The sequence below is a fragment of the Ammodytes marinus genome, assembly GCF_949987685.1.
Source record: "Ammodytes marinus genome assembly, chromosome: 14".
NCBI classification, from domain to species: domain Eukaryota; kingdom Metazoa; phylum Chordata; class Actinopteri; order Uranoscopiformes; family Ammodytidae; genus Ammodytes; species Ammodytes marinus.
In genome coordinates, this window is record NC_137218.1 from 19,117,450 (window position 1) to 19,133,469 (window position 16,020).

The 16,020-nt window shown below is 43.1% G+C and overlaps 1 protein-coding gene across 2 annotated transcripts in view; it reads right to left on the reverse strand.

Annotated features, from left to right (window-relative positions):
* The window catches only part of LOC307260802 (cell adhesion molecule DSCAML1-like), a gene marked incomplete at both ends in the record, with an annotated part of 57,525 nt that extends 45,145 nt beyond the window's left edge, over positions 1-12,380 (reverse strand). The window contains 2 exons of one of the 2 annotated variants that reach the window (XM_080041124.1): positions 2,738-3,058; positions 12,125-12,380. In XM_080041124.1, coding sequence (XP_079897250.1) covers positions 2,738-3,058; positions 12,125-12,380 — 577 coding nt within the window. The remainder of the gene's footprint in view (positions 1-2,737; positions 3,059-12,124) is intronic. The other variant, XM_080041125.1, reaches the window with a different exon arrangement.
* Between the last annotated feature and the right edge of the window lie 3,640 nt (positions 12,381-16,020).

Below are 16,020 nucleotides of genomic sequence, written 5' to 3' on the forward strand. Positions count from 1 at the left end.
AGAGAGAGAGAGAGAGAGCTGCACATACAAGTAAACTGAAAGGGTTACTGCTGGTGCTTCAGTTTATGCAGGTTCATGCAATATTTTACACTCAGTTGAATGAGCAGAGACTCATTAGCAAAATCACATGAAAGCTAGGACGTATCCGAAGGTTGCTAAGAAACTGGTCCGGAATCCCTTCCCTGGTAACAGACACCGTGCCAGCATGCATACATTCCTGCTGCAAGAGGGAAATACATGCACGGGGAAATAAATGTACATCTTCTCTCTTCTAGTGAAGTAGGACAAAACGGATCTGACAAGTTATTTTGAATTAATAGGGGAAGAACCAGTGCTGATGTGGCTTTGCTTAGAGATTGTTGTTAGTCTCCAAGCAGCATAGGGCGATTCAAACAAGACCCCTGTCAATTATTGTTTGGCGGGGCAAGGGCAACACCATGGCCACAAGACTGGACCTCTAAGCAAGCATCCACGTTTCTGCCGGACCGTAACCTGTGTGCGCCAGAGCTGCTGGGGCCCGACAGAGGCCGCTGGCTGCAGGATGTTTGGTTCATGCTAATCCCTGGTCTCCCGAGGGCCGGGCTTTAGGGTCATGTGGGAATGAAGGCAGCAGCAGCAGCAGCAGCAGCCGGCTGGCATGCAGCTCAGGGTTCCTGGCTCAAATCCTCAACTTGGCGCTAGTATTAGTATTAGAATGAATATGAGTATTAGTTCAGGTCGGTGTTGGGAGGCAGAATATGAAAACAGATGTTGATGGCAGGAGGGAAGGGGGAGGGACCCAGTGGTCTGAATGAATGATGGGAAGGAGGAAGGGGGGGCGGGACAATAGATGAAGTGTAACCATCATCCAGCTGTAGCTTTGTTCCAGCTGCGGGTTTGATGTAAACTGTCGGTTTGTTAATAAAAAAATAAAATAAAAAAATATATAAATAATCAGTCTTCCTCTTCGTGTACGTCTGCTTATTCTACAGCTTGAAGAGCCCAAACCCCGCAGACTTGCTGTTTTACTTTAGACAAGGTCTGGCTTATTAAAGCATGCCTGGTCCAATCAATGGAAAGCACCAATTAGGTTTGTTAATGAGAGATAATTAAAGAAGTGTGCTGTGGCTATATTTAGTCTGACACAAGAGGACAGTTTGAAAAAGGAGGGAGCAGGGAGAAGTAGGAGGACATGAAAGAGAATAAGATGGCAACAGAGGCAGCTTCAGGTCAAAATGTTCTAAATAGGCTCCCTACAATATGTTTATTGTTGTAATTAATTGATTCTTTATTCAACCAGGTATTTCTAATGTGATTATGTATGGTAACAGTACATTAAACAAACATTTGTTTGGGGATTTAAGTCTTTCTGTTTTACATTTCCATGCATAGCTGTAAGAAATGGTGATAAGGTCGCTGACAATTGAAAGCGTATCTCCTTATTGCTAGGTGTTAAATTACTTTTCACACCTTGCAAAGCCTTTGAAAGCCTTGCTTGAAAAACATCCAAGTAACTGTCATGTTCCTGGTGGCTTTTATCATCCTTAAGAAAAAAAAAAAAAACAGTCGATGAAGATGAGCCGGTAATGTGATATAACTTATTGACACACTTTTTCTTCCTCATCTGATCTGCTTATATCACATAAAAAATAAACCACATTGGAGTTGCTACTTTACTCTGAGTACTGTTGGGCTTGGTGTTTTCCGATCTCACCCTAACCAGATGGCGCCATGCTGTACAATGGAGTTGATGGGGTCATGTGGGTATAAAGTGCAGTGGTTCATCACTACCAGCTCTTTACAAATAGGTGTGGGCAAAGGCCAAGGCTTGGTGTTGTTATGTTATGCAGATGTTCCCTCTGCAGGCTGCGTTCTGTGTTCAATCTGTGTGTTCAGGTCGAGTTGGTGCTATGTTAGGACATATGATGATGATTTCTGTGGGTTGGGCTTTTTTCTTTGCAGCTGCCAATCACATCTGCTCTACTTCATGCTTTCATAATAATGTCTCTTTATTCTCCATTCCTCAGTGTCTCACTTTGACCTTTTTGCTCCATGACATCTCCTTTCCTATAGAGATGCAAAAATCCATTATTATTCAATAAGATCCGATTCCGATTTGTGGGTTTTGGATATCTGCCGATACCGATACTGTCCGATATCGTAATTATTATACATTTCTTCGTTGGTGGTGATGTTATGTGTAATGGTGCATCCACACCAAACACGTTTGGGTCGGTCACTTTACATACAGAGGCGATGAACGCGAATTCACCTTTGATGCTTTTCGCGTGAGTTAAAAATATTCAACTCAAGTGAATTTTTCGCGTGAGGTCCCACGGTGATTATCACGCACAAATTTTCGCGTTTGGTGTAGATGCACCATACAGTTAGGAAGGCTTGAGCAACACAGCAATTCTAATTTAAAAGAGCAACACATTTAGTTTATCTAAACTGCATTGCACTGTTTGAATGCAGAAGAACATCAGAACTCAACTTTCGAATTGCTAAATTCTAATATAAATGTGTGCTATATCACATAGCTATGGTCTGAAAATGTAATAGTTAAAATAATTTAGATTTAAAATAAAAAAAGAGAGAAAGAAATAAGAAGATTGCTGCCATATCAGAACCCGATACCAATATTGGATCAGATCGGCCCCATCCCTACTTTCCTATGTCTAAATCCTCCAGATCATTCAACCTTTCTTTTGCTTTTACAGGCCCAGTTCCCCTTCCCCAACCTGCGGACCCAACTCACCAGCTTTGATGCGGATGTTGGGGCTGCGGATCTTGCCTGCTTGGTTCTCGGCGGTGCAGAAGTAGTCGTTGTCATGGATGTAGCTGTTGTAGGCGGAGGGCGAGAAGGGGTAGAGTTGCAGGGTGCCATTGGCGTGCACGTGGCGGATGTGGGGCACGTCGTAGATGTCGTCGCCAGTGGCCAGGTACCAGCGCAGTATGGCACTGGGGGTGCCCCCTGCTGGACAGGGCAGGGACACCCCCACCGAGCTGGAGTAGGTGACCCGCTGCAGGGAGGCATTCACAAAGTACAGCCTGGTAGAGCCCACATCCTCACTGTGTACTGCAAGGGGGCAAAACAGACAACGTACACACACAGAATGGTAAATGGATTCCACTTATATAGTGCTTTTCCCTGGTTTTTCACAGACCCAAAGCTCTTTACATTGTTTTGTACACATTCACCCAATCACACACACACTAACAGCAGCAGCTACCACGCAGGGTGCAAGTTAACTACCAGGAGCAATTTAGGGTTCATTGTCTTGCCCAGGGACACTTCGACATTTGGCGGGGAGGGGGGGAATTGAACCTCCGACTCACCAACCCAGTGGACGACAACCCTATCCGCTTCACCACAGCCACCCATACATGCTGAAACAATGCCACTTTGCTGAAGTGGAGGTGAGGGGCCAACGATGTGCACCTGTTACATGCTATGTAAACAATATGAATGCATGCTTAAAAGGATTCCACCGCCATTGATTTTAAAGCAATCGGCATCATATTAACGCAACAACAACAAAAGGGACAGAATGGGAATGTCCTTCAAAAGTGTAGCAAAAAATAATCATAACAAATGTATGTCAAATGTCCAGCTGCAAACATCAGTCATGTGATCCAGAAAGCCAGGGATTTGGGCTAAAGCCTGCGATGGTTTAGGTGGATCGGAGAGGGGGGAGGAGGAGCCTATTACCCCCGTACAGTGTGTGTGTGCACACAAACACAAGCAAAGACATTAGAGAGAGAGAGAGGAGAGAGGGAACGCGCTGATAGGTTATGTGATTGGAATTTCTATGCCAGACGCAGAGATTTAAGTATATTTAATCTCCTTACATATTTAACACACACACACACACACACACACATGAATGGACGCACGCACACACACACACACACACACACACACACACACACACACACACACACACACACACACACACACACACACACACACACACACACACACACACACACACACACACACATACACACACACACAGGAATGTTCTTCATTGGCACTCAGATTAAACACATACAGCTTCAGCAGAGAAAGGAGAGTGAAAGGAGAGTCTGGGGGTCATGCAACTTTGTTGTCATTATAAGAAAGATTAGAGGAGAAAGAAGAATGGGGTTGGGGGGTTTGCATCACTGGACAGATGTGGATGTTAACCACTGATTCTAAATCATATCACCTAATACACACCGTTAATGTTGAGTCCAACACATAAAGTGTAGAACTCTGCGGTCAATACTAACAGATAATGAAAATATTTGATCCACATTGGATCAAATTAGCGTTCAGTGTGTTGTGGTTGTGGTCTCATTCTCTCGTCTGTTAGATGCTGCTTGTTCATGAATCTTAAAATCAGTGTCTATATTTTTATAGAAAATGTATCATAATAAATGAAAATGTTCAGATGTAGAATCTACTTGAATGAATTGCTATTACATTTTAGATTGATTGAACTGCCTTCAACGTAATGATCTGATCTTAGTTAATTGTCGTCAAACTCTTACTTTAAACAAGGGGTTTCATGTGTTTTAATGAATTTCATTTTGTGAGATGGTCTTTGTGCTTTAACTTTAATTAATCCTTACTAATGATTATTGGTTATTTTCAAACTGTTTGTGCAGCGTTTACAAAACCTTCTATCATGGAAAACCTACATACTGTATGAACAGAACAGTTGAAGGTTTGGGCCTAAAATGATTTACGGAACATGTGCAATATGTGACCGCTAATTAAAATGTCCGAAATGTCATTCAAATTGGTTATTATGTCGGATTTAAAGTGGAGGCAGCAATTCTGGAGAAAGATTGTTGTCAAAATCACTTTTGTCAAAATCAGTGAATATCTCCTCTCTGTCCACTTTCTGTCCGTACTGTGTGTGCGCAGCGCGCTTCAAAAACAGTGTTTTTGAAAATAAAGGGGATGTAAACAAAGCTAGCAACATGCCCATTTACAGAGCCCAGGTTTTACACTCTATTTCTTCTTCATTGCACATATAATAGTTTCAGGTAGAAGACATTAACTGATTTGACAAAAAAAGTTATTTTGACAACAAGCATTCTCAGGAATTGCTGACTCCACCTACTTGTGACTGACAGCAAACCAATAACTGCTCCTTGCCAACACTCGTAATTTTTTTTTATTATGTAGCCTATTAGGTACAGACATCTTCAAAGTTATAAGTCTAAGTTTCAATACTCCTTCGTTATATGATCAATCATTAAATTATTTGTCCTGATTTACTGCGTCTTTGTCATGTGAATTGTGCTGCAAACGCTGAATGACGGTCATGTTCAAGGTGCTTTGACTTGTCAATCATAATAAAAAAAGGCTGTGAGGTCGAGGAATGAGGATAACAGAGAGGTTTCTCACAATACACATGCCAATTTAGACTTCCTAGAGCACAATGCCTGAAATAGTTGATGTAAGAGATTGTTCTGCCTTTAGTATAGTTAATACTAATGTTGATGATTAATATTGCAAAACTCTGTGGGAACAGTGAGTGTTAAAGTTTTGTAATGTTGATGCAGGGGACGATCAGATTCACTCGCCTTCTCCTGGAGAATTAAAACCAAGAAATGAGGAGTGAGGGCGAATAGTGTGTCTGATCATCAGATGCATTTCTTCCCTCAGCCCATTGAAACATTTCAACTTTGTTTGTTTTTGTTTTGGACTTCAATGAGGCGTGGCTTTAAGCTATGGGTAATGTAGATAGAAAAACATTAACAAATAAAGCTTAAGGCAGAATCAATCATAACCATCAACAGTGTCACTGTGCTGGCACTAAGCTCAGTGCACCAGATCGAAGAATAGACACATCTCTTCCATCAAGAAGGGTTTGGTGGTGATAATTCCATCCAGCATCTTTGCCAAAGAAGTGCTACTTTCGCTCGACTACGGGATTGATAAAGCTGGGTGAAAATGTTACAGATGGTATATGAAAATGTGTCTGGCAGTCCGGTGGTGGGCTGCAAAAACCAGGTCAGACTCCCTCCCCTCCGCAGATTACTGATAATGGCCCCTGAGCATAAAGCCCATATTAAAGATTGCAATATCTATAATCTCCCAATGGGGGGACAGGACTAAAGTGGAGGAGTGAGGGGGTCACCCTGAGAGCTGTATGGGGGGTGGGCAGCAGGAGAACCTCTCATACAGTAGATTATATGGCCTGGGGGGCAGCACACTGGGGGGCTGGGGAGCGCTGGGACTGATGGAGCGGGAAGTGCAATAGAAAGGGGATCAGAGCAAACTCCCACCACTCAGAGCCTGTCAAAACCAGGCGAACCACACATGCTCTCGGCCAACAAAAACACACACACACACACACACACACACACACACACACACACACACACACACACACACACACACACACACACACACACACACACACACACACACACACACACACACAAACAAACACGTACACACTCCAAAAGTAGCTCTCAGCGCACTGGAGGGAGACACTGGGAGTGGGTTGCCATGGTGGCACTGGCACTTGAAAGCTGTGACTGAATAAAAAAAAACAATGCAACAATTTAACCTAACAACAGTGACCCACTGATGAATCTAAATTTAGTAACTTCAAGTCGCCGAAAGCCCACATTCTGTTACACTGCTTCAAAGCTGCTAAAGTGAGCAAATATGTTTAGCATAGATGGGAAAACAGAACAAAGTATTTGAAAATAGTGTTCAGTTAAGTGTTTATATCCGTTAAAATAATTTCTGTAATTGTCGATGGCAGCCATGAACACTGCTGTTTGGTTAGGTGTTGTCAAACACAGCAGAGTTAGTAAATGACACTGGGCGCGCTCCAAAACTCAACTGGCACAGTCCCGGTTTGTGCTGGGCTGGCAGGGTTTCCACTCCATTTGAAACAGCCGAGACATTATCTACCACCTGTGCCGACCTGACGGCCACATGGACCAACAGTGAAGCAAACAGCCTTTTCAACATGCCTATAATGTTGAACCAATCTGATTAAAGGTAAGATCTTCTGGAAAAGTTTGTTGTTTTGACCTAAACACTATTAAATTGTCGCAACAGTTGGGGTCAACTGGTGAATCAATGAAACGTTTCAACTCTTAATCCATGCTGATTTAGTATAACACCTGAGGGGCTTTAACAGTTTTAGACTGTTAAAGTCTATATCCCTTCACCTTTTTCAGTGACTCGTCCACAAAAGTCGAACTCTGGCTGCGTGTCCGTGGACAGTCCCAAACCTGATTGGTGTGTACTACTGACCACAGCTATGGGGATGCCTGTACTATTGCTGCTGTTTACCTGCGCCCAGGAGGCTTCATCAAGCTCGTTCAGACACAGCACCTTGGAGGACTACCAGCCCTCACTGGAAGGTGTTGCTGAAGCGCTGATGGTGCCGCTGCAGCTTAAGCTCAGGCCTGTCAGAGTTGCAGCCACTATTTTATACACCCTGCCAGAGAGCCACGCATGAATATGTATGTCACAGAGGCACAAGTCATAACCTATGCAAGGTTTCATCATGCATAATGCAGCCGATCTACGCCTCTCTCCTGGATGCGAGTACATGCACAAGTGTGCACACTCACACACTCATCGCTCACACAACTGTATTGTGAGGAGGTAAACAAACCCCCAGAACCCCACAATGTTTCACACACACACACACACGCACGCACGCACGCACACACACACACACACACACACACACACACACACACACACACACACACACACACACACACACACACACACAGAGCTCCCTGAGCACAACCAGAGGCATAATACCTCTGCATGTTCTTCTTTTTCCTCTTCTCTTACCCATCTCTCCGTCTTTCCATTTCTTTCTTACGGTAAACTGCTCACTGTATTTAACGATAGGAATCGTACGTGGTAAAAGGTCAAAAGTAGGATTCAACTTAACAGAGACAAGACATGCCCATCAGCTGTGTGGACTGTCAAAAACACTCTCTCCCTCCACTCCTTGACTGCTGCTCGCTGTTTTGGCAACAGCTCCATTTCCAAACAGACTGTAACTCCTGCGTTCGTTGTTCGCTCCAAACCTGTCCAGCCATCTCTCCGTCACTCATCCTTCTCCTTCAGGTGTTTTTACGGACAGAAAGTTGAGGGTTCTATATTTATTTATCTTTTATAAGAGGGGGGGGGGGGGGTACAAGGATTTGGAACTGTGTGCCGAAGAGGAGGAAGTGGAGAAGGAGGAGAAGGCGTGCCATGCAGTGCTGTAAGAAAGGGGGTGTGAATTGAATATTGGTGGGTTGTTGCAGGCGGATAAATATAGGTGTAAGCTTATGGATAATCCTCAGGGGGTCTGGGCATAAGGAGGTGTTGGGTGAAGAAGGGGTGGAGAAGTTGTGGTGGGATTATTGGGGTTACATCTAATCAGCGGAGGGGTATCGCCGCTCCCCACCTACTGTCTTTCCGTACACCCTGTCCCCAACAATCTGCTCCCCACCCTACCCACAACTACCCCCCACCCACCCCACCCCGGGCCTTTGCTGTGTCAGTGAAAAAAAAGTGTGCTACTTCAGCAGTCCCCTGGGACCTGCTCCCCCCTCACATCAAAGCAGCCAGTTTCTCTCTTAATGTGAATATCAAATCTGTGGATCACAAGTCCCAGCACAGTCTGCATAAACTGCCCCTCCCCCAACCTTTAATTCTGCCTAGTGATGAGGAAGAGAGAGGGAGGGGAGTTACTGCGAGAGGAAGCGATGGAGGGAGGGAGAGAGGGAGAGATGGAGAGAGAGAGATGGAGAGAGAGAGAGAGAGATCCAACAAAAACAACTACTTGCTTCAGAGATTTGACATTTGCCGAACGCACCCCTCCTTCTGAAAAAATGTGTGCAGATCCGGCGTCCAATAAAAATTTGGAGGAGGTCTGGCTCAATTTAGCATCAGTGTGGTGTTATATACAGAGTTCTCACTGGCGGGTGGAGGGGGGTAGTGACTATCAAAGGTGTACATTTTCATCTTTTTTTATGAGTGTTGTTGCTTGTTTTAAATGAATTCTTCTTATGCATAATCTCGTTGGGATTTATAATAGATTTAAGGGACGAATGGGAGAGCGGGGACGCCTGTGACAGAGCTGTGATATCCTATTGGAGAGCTGGAAAGTGCTATGAGCTCCGTTACCTTGCTGACAGTCTTAACAGCACACTTTAACCGCCATTTGGCAACAACATTGATCAAAATTTGACTACAGATGTTGCTATTTTTTCCCCTTTAATTTCAGGAGAAAAACAGATATTTGTGTTGTCAAATTACATCTAACTGCTGTTTTTTGAGTGTAGTGGATGTAAAAAAAAACGTCATATAAGTAAAGTTGTCTTACCACTCATCAGACCTTATTATTGTGTATGTTAATGGCCAGCAACAGTCTGTTCATGAGACATTTTAAAATATCATAATTGTTTTAAGGCACAGTCATGATCAATCAAAATAATCAGAATTATATATCCTGGTCTCTGAAAGGACCAAATTGGTAAGGGAAATCACACTGAGAACTCTGTATTTATTCTGTATGATGGGTGTTGTTGCAAAATTAAATAATGCCAGGTTTGAGCTAGTAAAAAATATAGGCCTGTGTCCTGCCTGGGCAATGATTGGCACCCCTGTGGACCACACAGCTCTGTCATTGAGTGGTGCCTATAGCTCAGATTGCTGCTTTAATTGTGCAGCCTTGCAAAGGCAGCAAAGGGAATTGGACTGGGGTGGGGGGCAGCTGGATTTTTGCATATTTCTATGTGTAGCGGGTAAGCAGTGGAGAAGACAGGAGTGTGCCAGGGTGAAGGATCACCTTATTGCTTTACACACCTCAAATCAAAATTCAAGTTATATCATTTGAATTTTACACATATTTTTTTATTATTATATTCGTTACAATTGATTTTAGCAGCCAAGGTTTAAGGTTTGAAATAGGCATACAGCAGTCCTGTACATTAAAGTAGTGTTTGCACCTGCTATAATTAATCCACAATTATAGTAAAAAGTCTGCCAAATTGAATTTAAAATTAAAATTAAAGAAAAACATACGTTTTTGTTTTCAAATCACCAATTAAAAATATAAATAAATCCGTATTTAATTGGGTATAATTATGAAATTGCTGAAATTATAGGCATTGTGCTCTAATTGGTTAACGGTTAATAGCCTTAAAGCATTTTTTCCCCCAAAGATGCATTAATTACCCTGATGGTGTCGCTGACATAATTTAGCAAAAATAAAAGAAAAAGAAAATATTCAATTGAAAAATGTATATATTTTAAGAATCTAGTTAATGAGTATTGGCCTATGAGTGAAATTCCAATTCAGCCGCAGCAGAAGTAAAACATTCAAAAGTGTCCAACATTTAACAGCATAACCAAAAGGGTTGTCCCCGTCACTTCCCCTCCTCCACGCGCCCGCCCGCCCCACACACACACACACACACACACACACACACACACACACACACACACACACACACACACACACACACACACAGACGCTTACACTCGCACACACTGAGAAACTCGAGCCGTGACGCACGCGCTGGCACACGCGCGATCACGTCCGCGGGGTCCAGGTGCGCTATTAGTGAGGAACATGACCGGGCAAGTCTATAATCTGCACCCACGCCCCTGGAGTGTCTCATTTGGTGAAATAAATTTGCGCATATTAATGTGATCCCGCAGAACCCAGAGAGGCTCTAAAAATCACACACATTTTCTATAAAGAGATAGCAAACATTTGCGATTTAATTTAAGAGAATTTAGTCAAATGCAACATTGATAACAAACACAGGCAGCACATATGTGGCTAATTGATATTGGTCTATAGCTGAAAAAAATAAGCTAAACCCAAATGAGAAAATGCTAGAACCCAAAAGAAGAAATAGACCTAATGGCCTATTTTGATCAACTGATTTGCATCGAGAACAGCCATGTTCATCTTTCCAGCCAGTCCATCTCCATGACTTTTAAATAGATACATTTACACTGTCTCGGGGCCTGTGCTAATAAGGACAAAACAACGTGTAAACACAGCAACAAACAGGCGGACTACACAAAGGCCTAAAAATGCTCTCATGTGGAGATATAGTGTTGAACTTCTGTTATTTTCGACGCAGATTTGTTCAGGATTATTATAATGCACTGTAATAGCAGGAGATCAACTTTGCAATAGGGTCAGGGATTTTCCTTGTATGCGCAACAAGAAAGGAAAACGATTCTATTTAAACAAATACATTGCCTTGTATATAGATACATACAATTAATCAAGAGAAAAAATAGCAGGGAGCAAATTAGTCAAATAAGGAGGACAAATCTGAATGCAGTAATTATGGCCTTTATGAGGGTGTAGGTCCATTAAACTAATAAGGCCGTTGAGGGAAAAGGGGGGCCTTTTATTTGGTATCCAATTTGAAAATGGCAACAATTCGTCATTACACATAATAAAGCGAATTAAAGAAACTAAAAATATTTTTAAAAGATAAGAGCATTTCTGTGCAATGGAGCGCTCGTGCCAAATATAGCCTATCAAAACAGCTGCAATTAGCAAAGGCTACACATATGAGAGCACCAGAAATTCAACCCAATATTTCGAAAAATCACAAACAACCCCCCTCGAAACTTTACAGGAGTGACACATTTTGCGCAGATTCGTTCTTAAATGCACAAAATATTGATATAATTGCAGGCCGATGCATGTTTTCATTTCTCTCTCTCACCCTCCCTCTGTATTTGCACCTCATTCTCCCTATTCAGCCATTTTACATATTCATAACTGGAGTTGGTAATGCGAAAACAATCCGTGCTATCAGCTCCATCTGAGGGACCAAGAGCCGCCGAATCGAACCACACAACAATACAAATAAAAAACACTATACCTCTTTACTTCAACAATATTTCTACCTGTTCAACTCCAGCGGCTTTATTCATTTTCATTTAGGAAACCACTTTCAATCAATTCCCAATCCACAGTGCATCCGATGACACATCAAAGCACCAGCCACACACACACATTCACAGCCAAAAAACATTTAATTTCGATCAATTATCACTTTTCATTCAACTTAAAAACAGCAAGACTCCATGCACTTTAACACATGATGTGAAATATTTCAAGCATTTTTTTTCTCTTACCTTCTTGGAGAGAGTACAGCAGGAGTAAAGTTACAAGCCACATGCCATAAATAGCAGGTATATTTTTCAGGAATATTTGGCAATCCTGGCAAGTGTGAGGCGCGGTTCTTTGGCCAGGCGAGTCTCCGTGCTGGACTGGCGACTGTGCTCCCCGGAGGTCTCTCCAGCCCTGCTGCCCCGCTAAGCATGGAGGGGAAATGAGAGGCGCCTCAGCCCCGCCCATGTCCCCTACTCTCCTCCCAAGACTACTGTGCATACAAATCCATCCTCCATACACTAATCAAACACCGCAGAACGATCGGGTCACAGCAAAGCCGAGGGTTGATGTTAGCCGAAACAGTGGATTTTGGTCCAGTTGTGTCCAAATGGCCAGTTTGTGTGTGCGGTGGAGCTGCGCAGACAGATCTGTTGGCACCTTAGAGAGCGCGCACCCACCTGTGCGCCCCTGATGACCGCGTTTCTTTGCGCAATATGGATCTACAAAAGCCGCTCAGGCTGCTTCGAAGACACTACAAATGTATTCATGTCTTTGCCTCTGAGTTTGGCCTTTAATTACAGCGACGTGGAGCAAAACCACAGACTAATGAATGTTTTTCTTTGTCTTTCGGAGCCGTGAAACGTGCGTAGATATTTGCGCACAGAAATGCACTGCGGATAGAGAGGAGGAGAGAGAAAGAGAGCGGGTGTGGGGCATGACACTTACACGGAGCAGGTAAAAAAAACACAGAAGGTAAATCAAAGCTATTATAAAAGGTTTCAAAGAATCCTTAAAGGTCAGTAAGCAACTTTCTTCATCGCCATTTCTCCCCTTTTACCCTGCTCTCTGTTGCGCTTGTTGTGAAAAGCGCCCCCTCTGCATAAGCATAAATTAGGACGGTTTAGTTGCAGGACACTCCCATTTCATGGAATATTTAAAGTCACTGTGGGTGCCCAGTGCTGGATCTGAAAAGTGATCCTCGGCTGCAGCAGTCGCCCAACCTCCGCGCACAGAAAGAGCTTGAACAGCTATGAACTATGATACACTTTTAAATAATAATACATTTGTGATCAGTGTAACTGTGGGCACCATTGTTGTCTTCGATTTGGCTTTTTATTTACATTAATTTAATTCATTGTCTGAGACATATGAAAACAGGCCCTGAAGTTGGCAATTATGTGGACCGAATTCAGACCACATCATAAATTATATTAGATAGTGTCTTTTATCTAATTGATCATAAACATGGAACTGCCAAAGGTATTAAAAATTCATTATTTACTTCTATGTAGGCTATATTGTAGGTCATTAGGCTACTCAGAATATAACAGGAGTAAAAGTTTTCCCATCCTGCCCACATTTAAGAACCTGAATATGAAGCTGGAGCCTCGAGAGCCATCGATTAAGTAGACGCGGCGAACATCTAGACACGTGTATTTGACGCCCATTGGTCAGAGGTTACTCGTGGGAGATTTGGTTGTCTTTCAGCTCAAATAACTTCAAGTAAAGGTCAGCAGCTTCTCTCCTCTCACAGCGCTGCTGCCTGTGGACCGTAGGTAGAAACCTCTGACGCCACATGAAGGCCTCTGCTGACATCTGCTGGTTAAAATCACTAATGCACTTGGGTCCATCTCTGACCACCATTTCTGCACTACAGTATCACTGTTTAACGTGGGCTGGGTGGCCTCAGTTTAGTATTGCTGGTTGAGGTGACTGACATTGAACATTGATTCCGATAAGAGGAATCATGTTCTTGAAATGATCGACCAGTTTCACTCTTCTTAATTGAGTCCAGTAGCCACATAGCAGGGTAGGCCTATGTGCTTTGGAAGTATGCGTAAGTTATACTCCGTCCCATTACCATCTATTGTATTGTCTGTTGAGTTCCTGTCGATCAAATAGTCAGTTAAAACAATGGTGATTGAGCATATGAAGCACTCCTGAAAGCGCCTGTATTTGCTGCTTTGCCCTGTTATACTATCGGAGGGGCTATGTCGTATTACCCGTGCTGCAGCGGTGCATTCTTTTATATCGTTTTCATGTTTCATGGTAGGTCTCACATTTCCAAAATTGATGAAAAGGTCTTTCTGCACACTTTGTGTGTTGACGTGTCTGAAGTTCCCGATTTTCCATGTACAATCAAATGCAGCAGGCAGGTGTGCTATCACTGTGGAGTACCAACTGCTGAAGCGATACTCTCTCTGTCTGTCTGCACTTTTCCTAACTTCTGGGTCACAATGTTGGATCAGAACCAGGACCAGAACATAGAGAATGCATTCTGAAATGCCAATCTACAATCATACAGTCAATAATGTTTGTTTTTTGAAATACACGGTCAAGGTCGATAGGGCCTGCAACTACATTTACAGATACTAGAAAATTCCGGATTACAGCTTTAAAAGGAAAAGTTCAACATTAAAAAAGTTCAACATTAAAAGTGCAACATTAAATAATGAGTCACTGTGGCCATGAGGAAAACATTTTGAAGGCACCCCGCAACTAACCTTTCCCCTCCATCAAAGTTGAAAGGCATTCCATCTAAACTCTCAAGGACGTCAAGATTCTTCTAGCCTTCTAGTCAGACATTTGTACAGTATCACCCATTTATTTTCATTCCTGCATCCAATTTTCACAGTTAGTGGGCAAAAACAACCGCCTGGCATTTCCAGACCTGCCACTAGGCACTGGAAAATTAAATTAGCTGCGCCTGTTGGTCTGGACACTCTCCATTGAAGCTATTTCAAAAAGTCCAGAAATCCTGACTCACGTTTCAATTGGTTCTATCTAATATGGGCGGGCCAGAGCCCTTTGTATGGTGCTCTGGGGCGGACGTAACCGGATGACGACAGTCACGTGCATGCGCCATAGAAGCTGTGATATTAAACATCAAAGATCAATGAGTTTGAGACTGCTTTGGCCTCGAACCTTTACAATTTGGAAGACGGCACTCAAATCTTTCATTAGCAAGTAAGTGGAATGTTCTGTTTTGCCGACCGACCAGGGCAAAAGTTTAATTTATCAGTTTAACAGCTGTTCGCTAAACGAACGGGGCTTAATATGTCACCTTGTTCATCGCTCTGATTGGTTGTAGTGCTATCCAACTGTGTGCAGTGGCATTTGAAATACACGAGTATTGATCGTGGCCAGACCCTCCATTGTTCTAGATATCAGGGTCTGGATTTCCAGACTACAAAAACAGTGCACACCCGTAGAGTAATATGGCGTATTTAAGAGAGGTTTCCCCAGGTGTGGAACTGAGTAGGGTCAGGAAGCTCTGGATTCTGATTTTTTTTTAAGATAATTTTTTGGGCATTTTTGCTTTATTAGACAGATTGGGTAGACAGTGTTGAAATGGGGCAAAGAGGAGAGGACATGCAGAGAACTGACCCGGGCAGGATTCAAACCCGGGTCCGCTGCGGGGCCTTGGCCTAGGGGTGACGCCCTACCAACTAAGCTATGGGCGCCCCCCTATGTTTTTCAGACGAAGCAGACTTCCTGAGGTCATCTGTGTCAGGCTCAGCCCCTGCTGTGGGCATACTAGCCACTGGTTTGGAGGCTAATGGAGGAAGTATGGGCCGACAATCTATCGGTGAGGGTATACCATTCTGATGTTAAATGCTAAATCTAAACGTATAATGTTAAAAGTGAAGAATGCAATAGGCCACGCTCTTTGCAGTGCATAGCCCCGCCCACACCACTGACCATACGTGACATAAAGGGCATGTGTGATTTGTTGTTGTTGTTGTAGGGATTACAGGGGTTCCCCGGTCATTTAGATTTGCATCCTGAGGATTAGCAGGAACATTCTGTAAAAGCATGTGCTCTGTTGTACAAGTTTAACTGTGTACTTTTTTAAAATTATTTTTATTGTTCTTCCTCCCTTGGCACAACAGGATGTAGTGCCCTCAAAGATCAATAT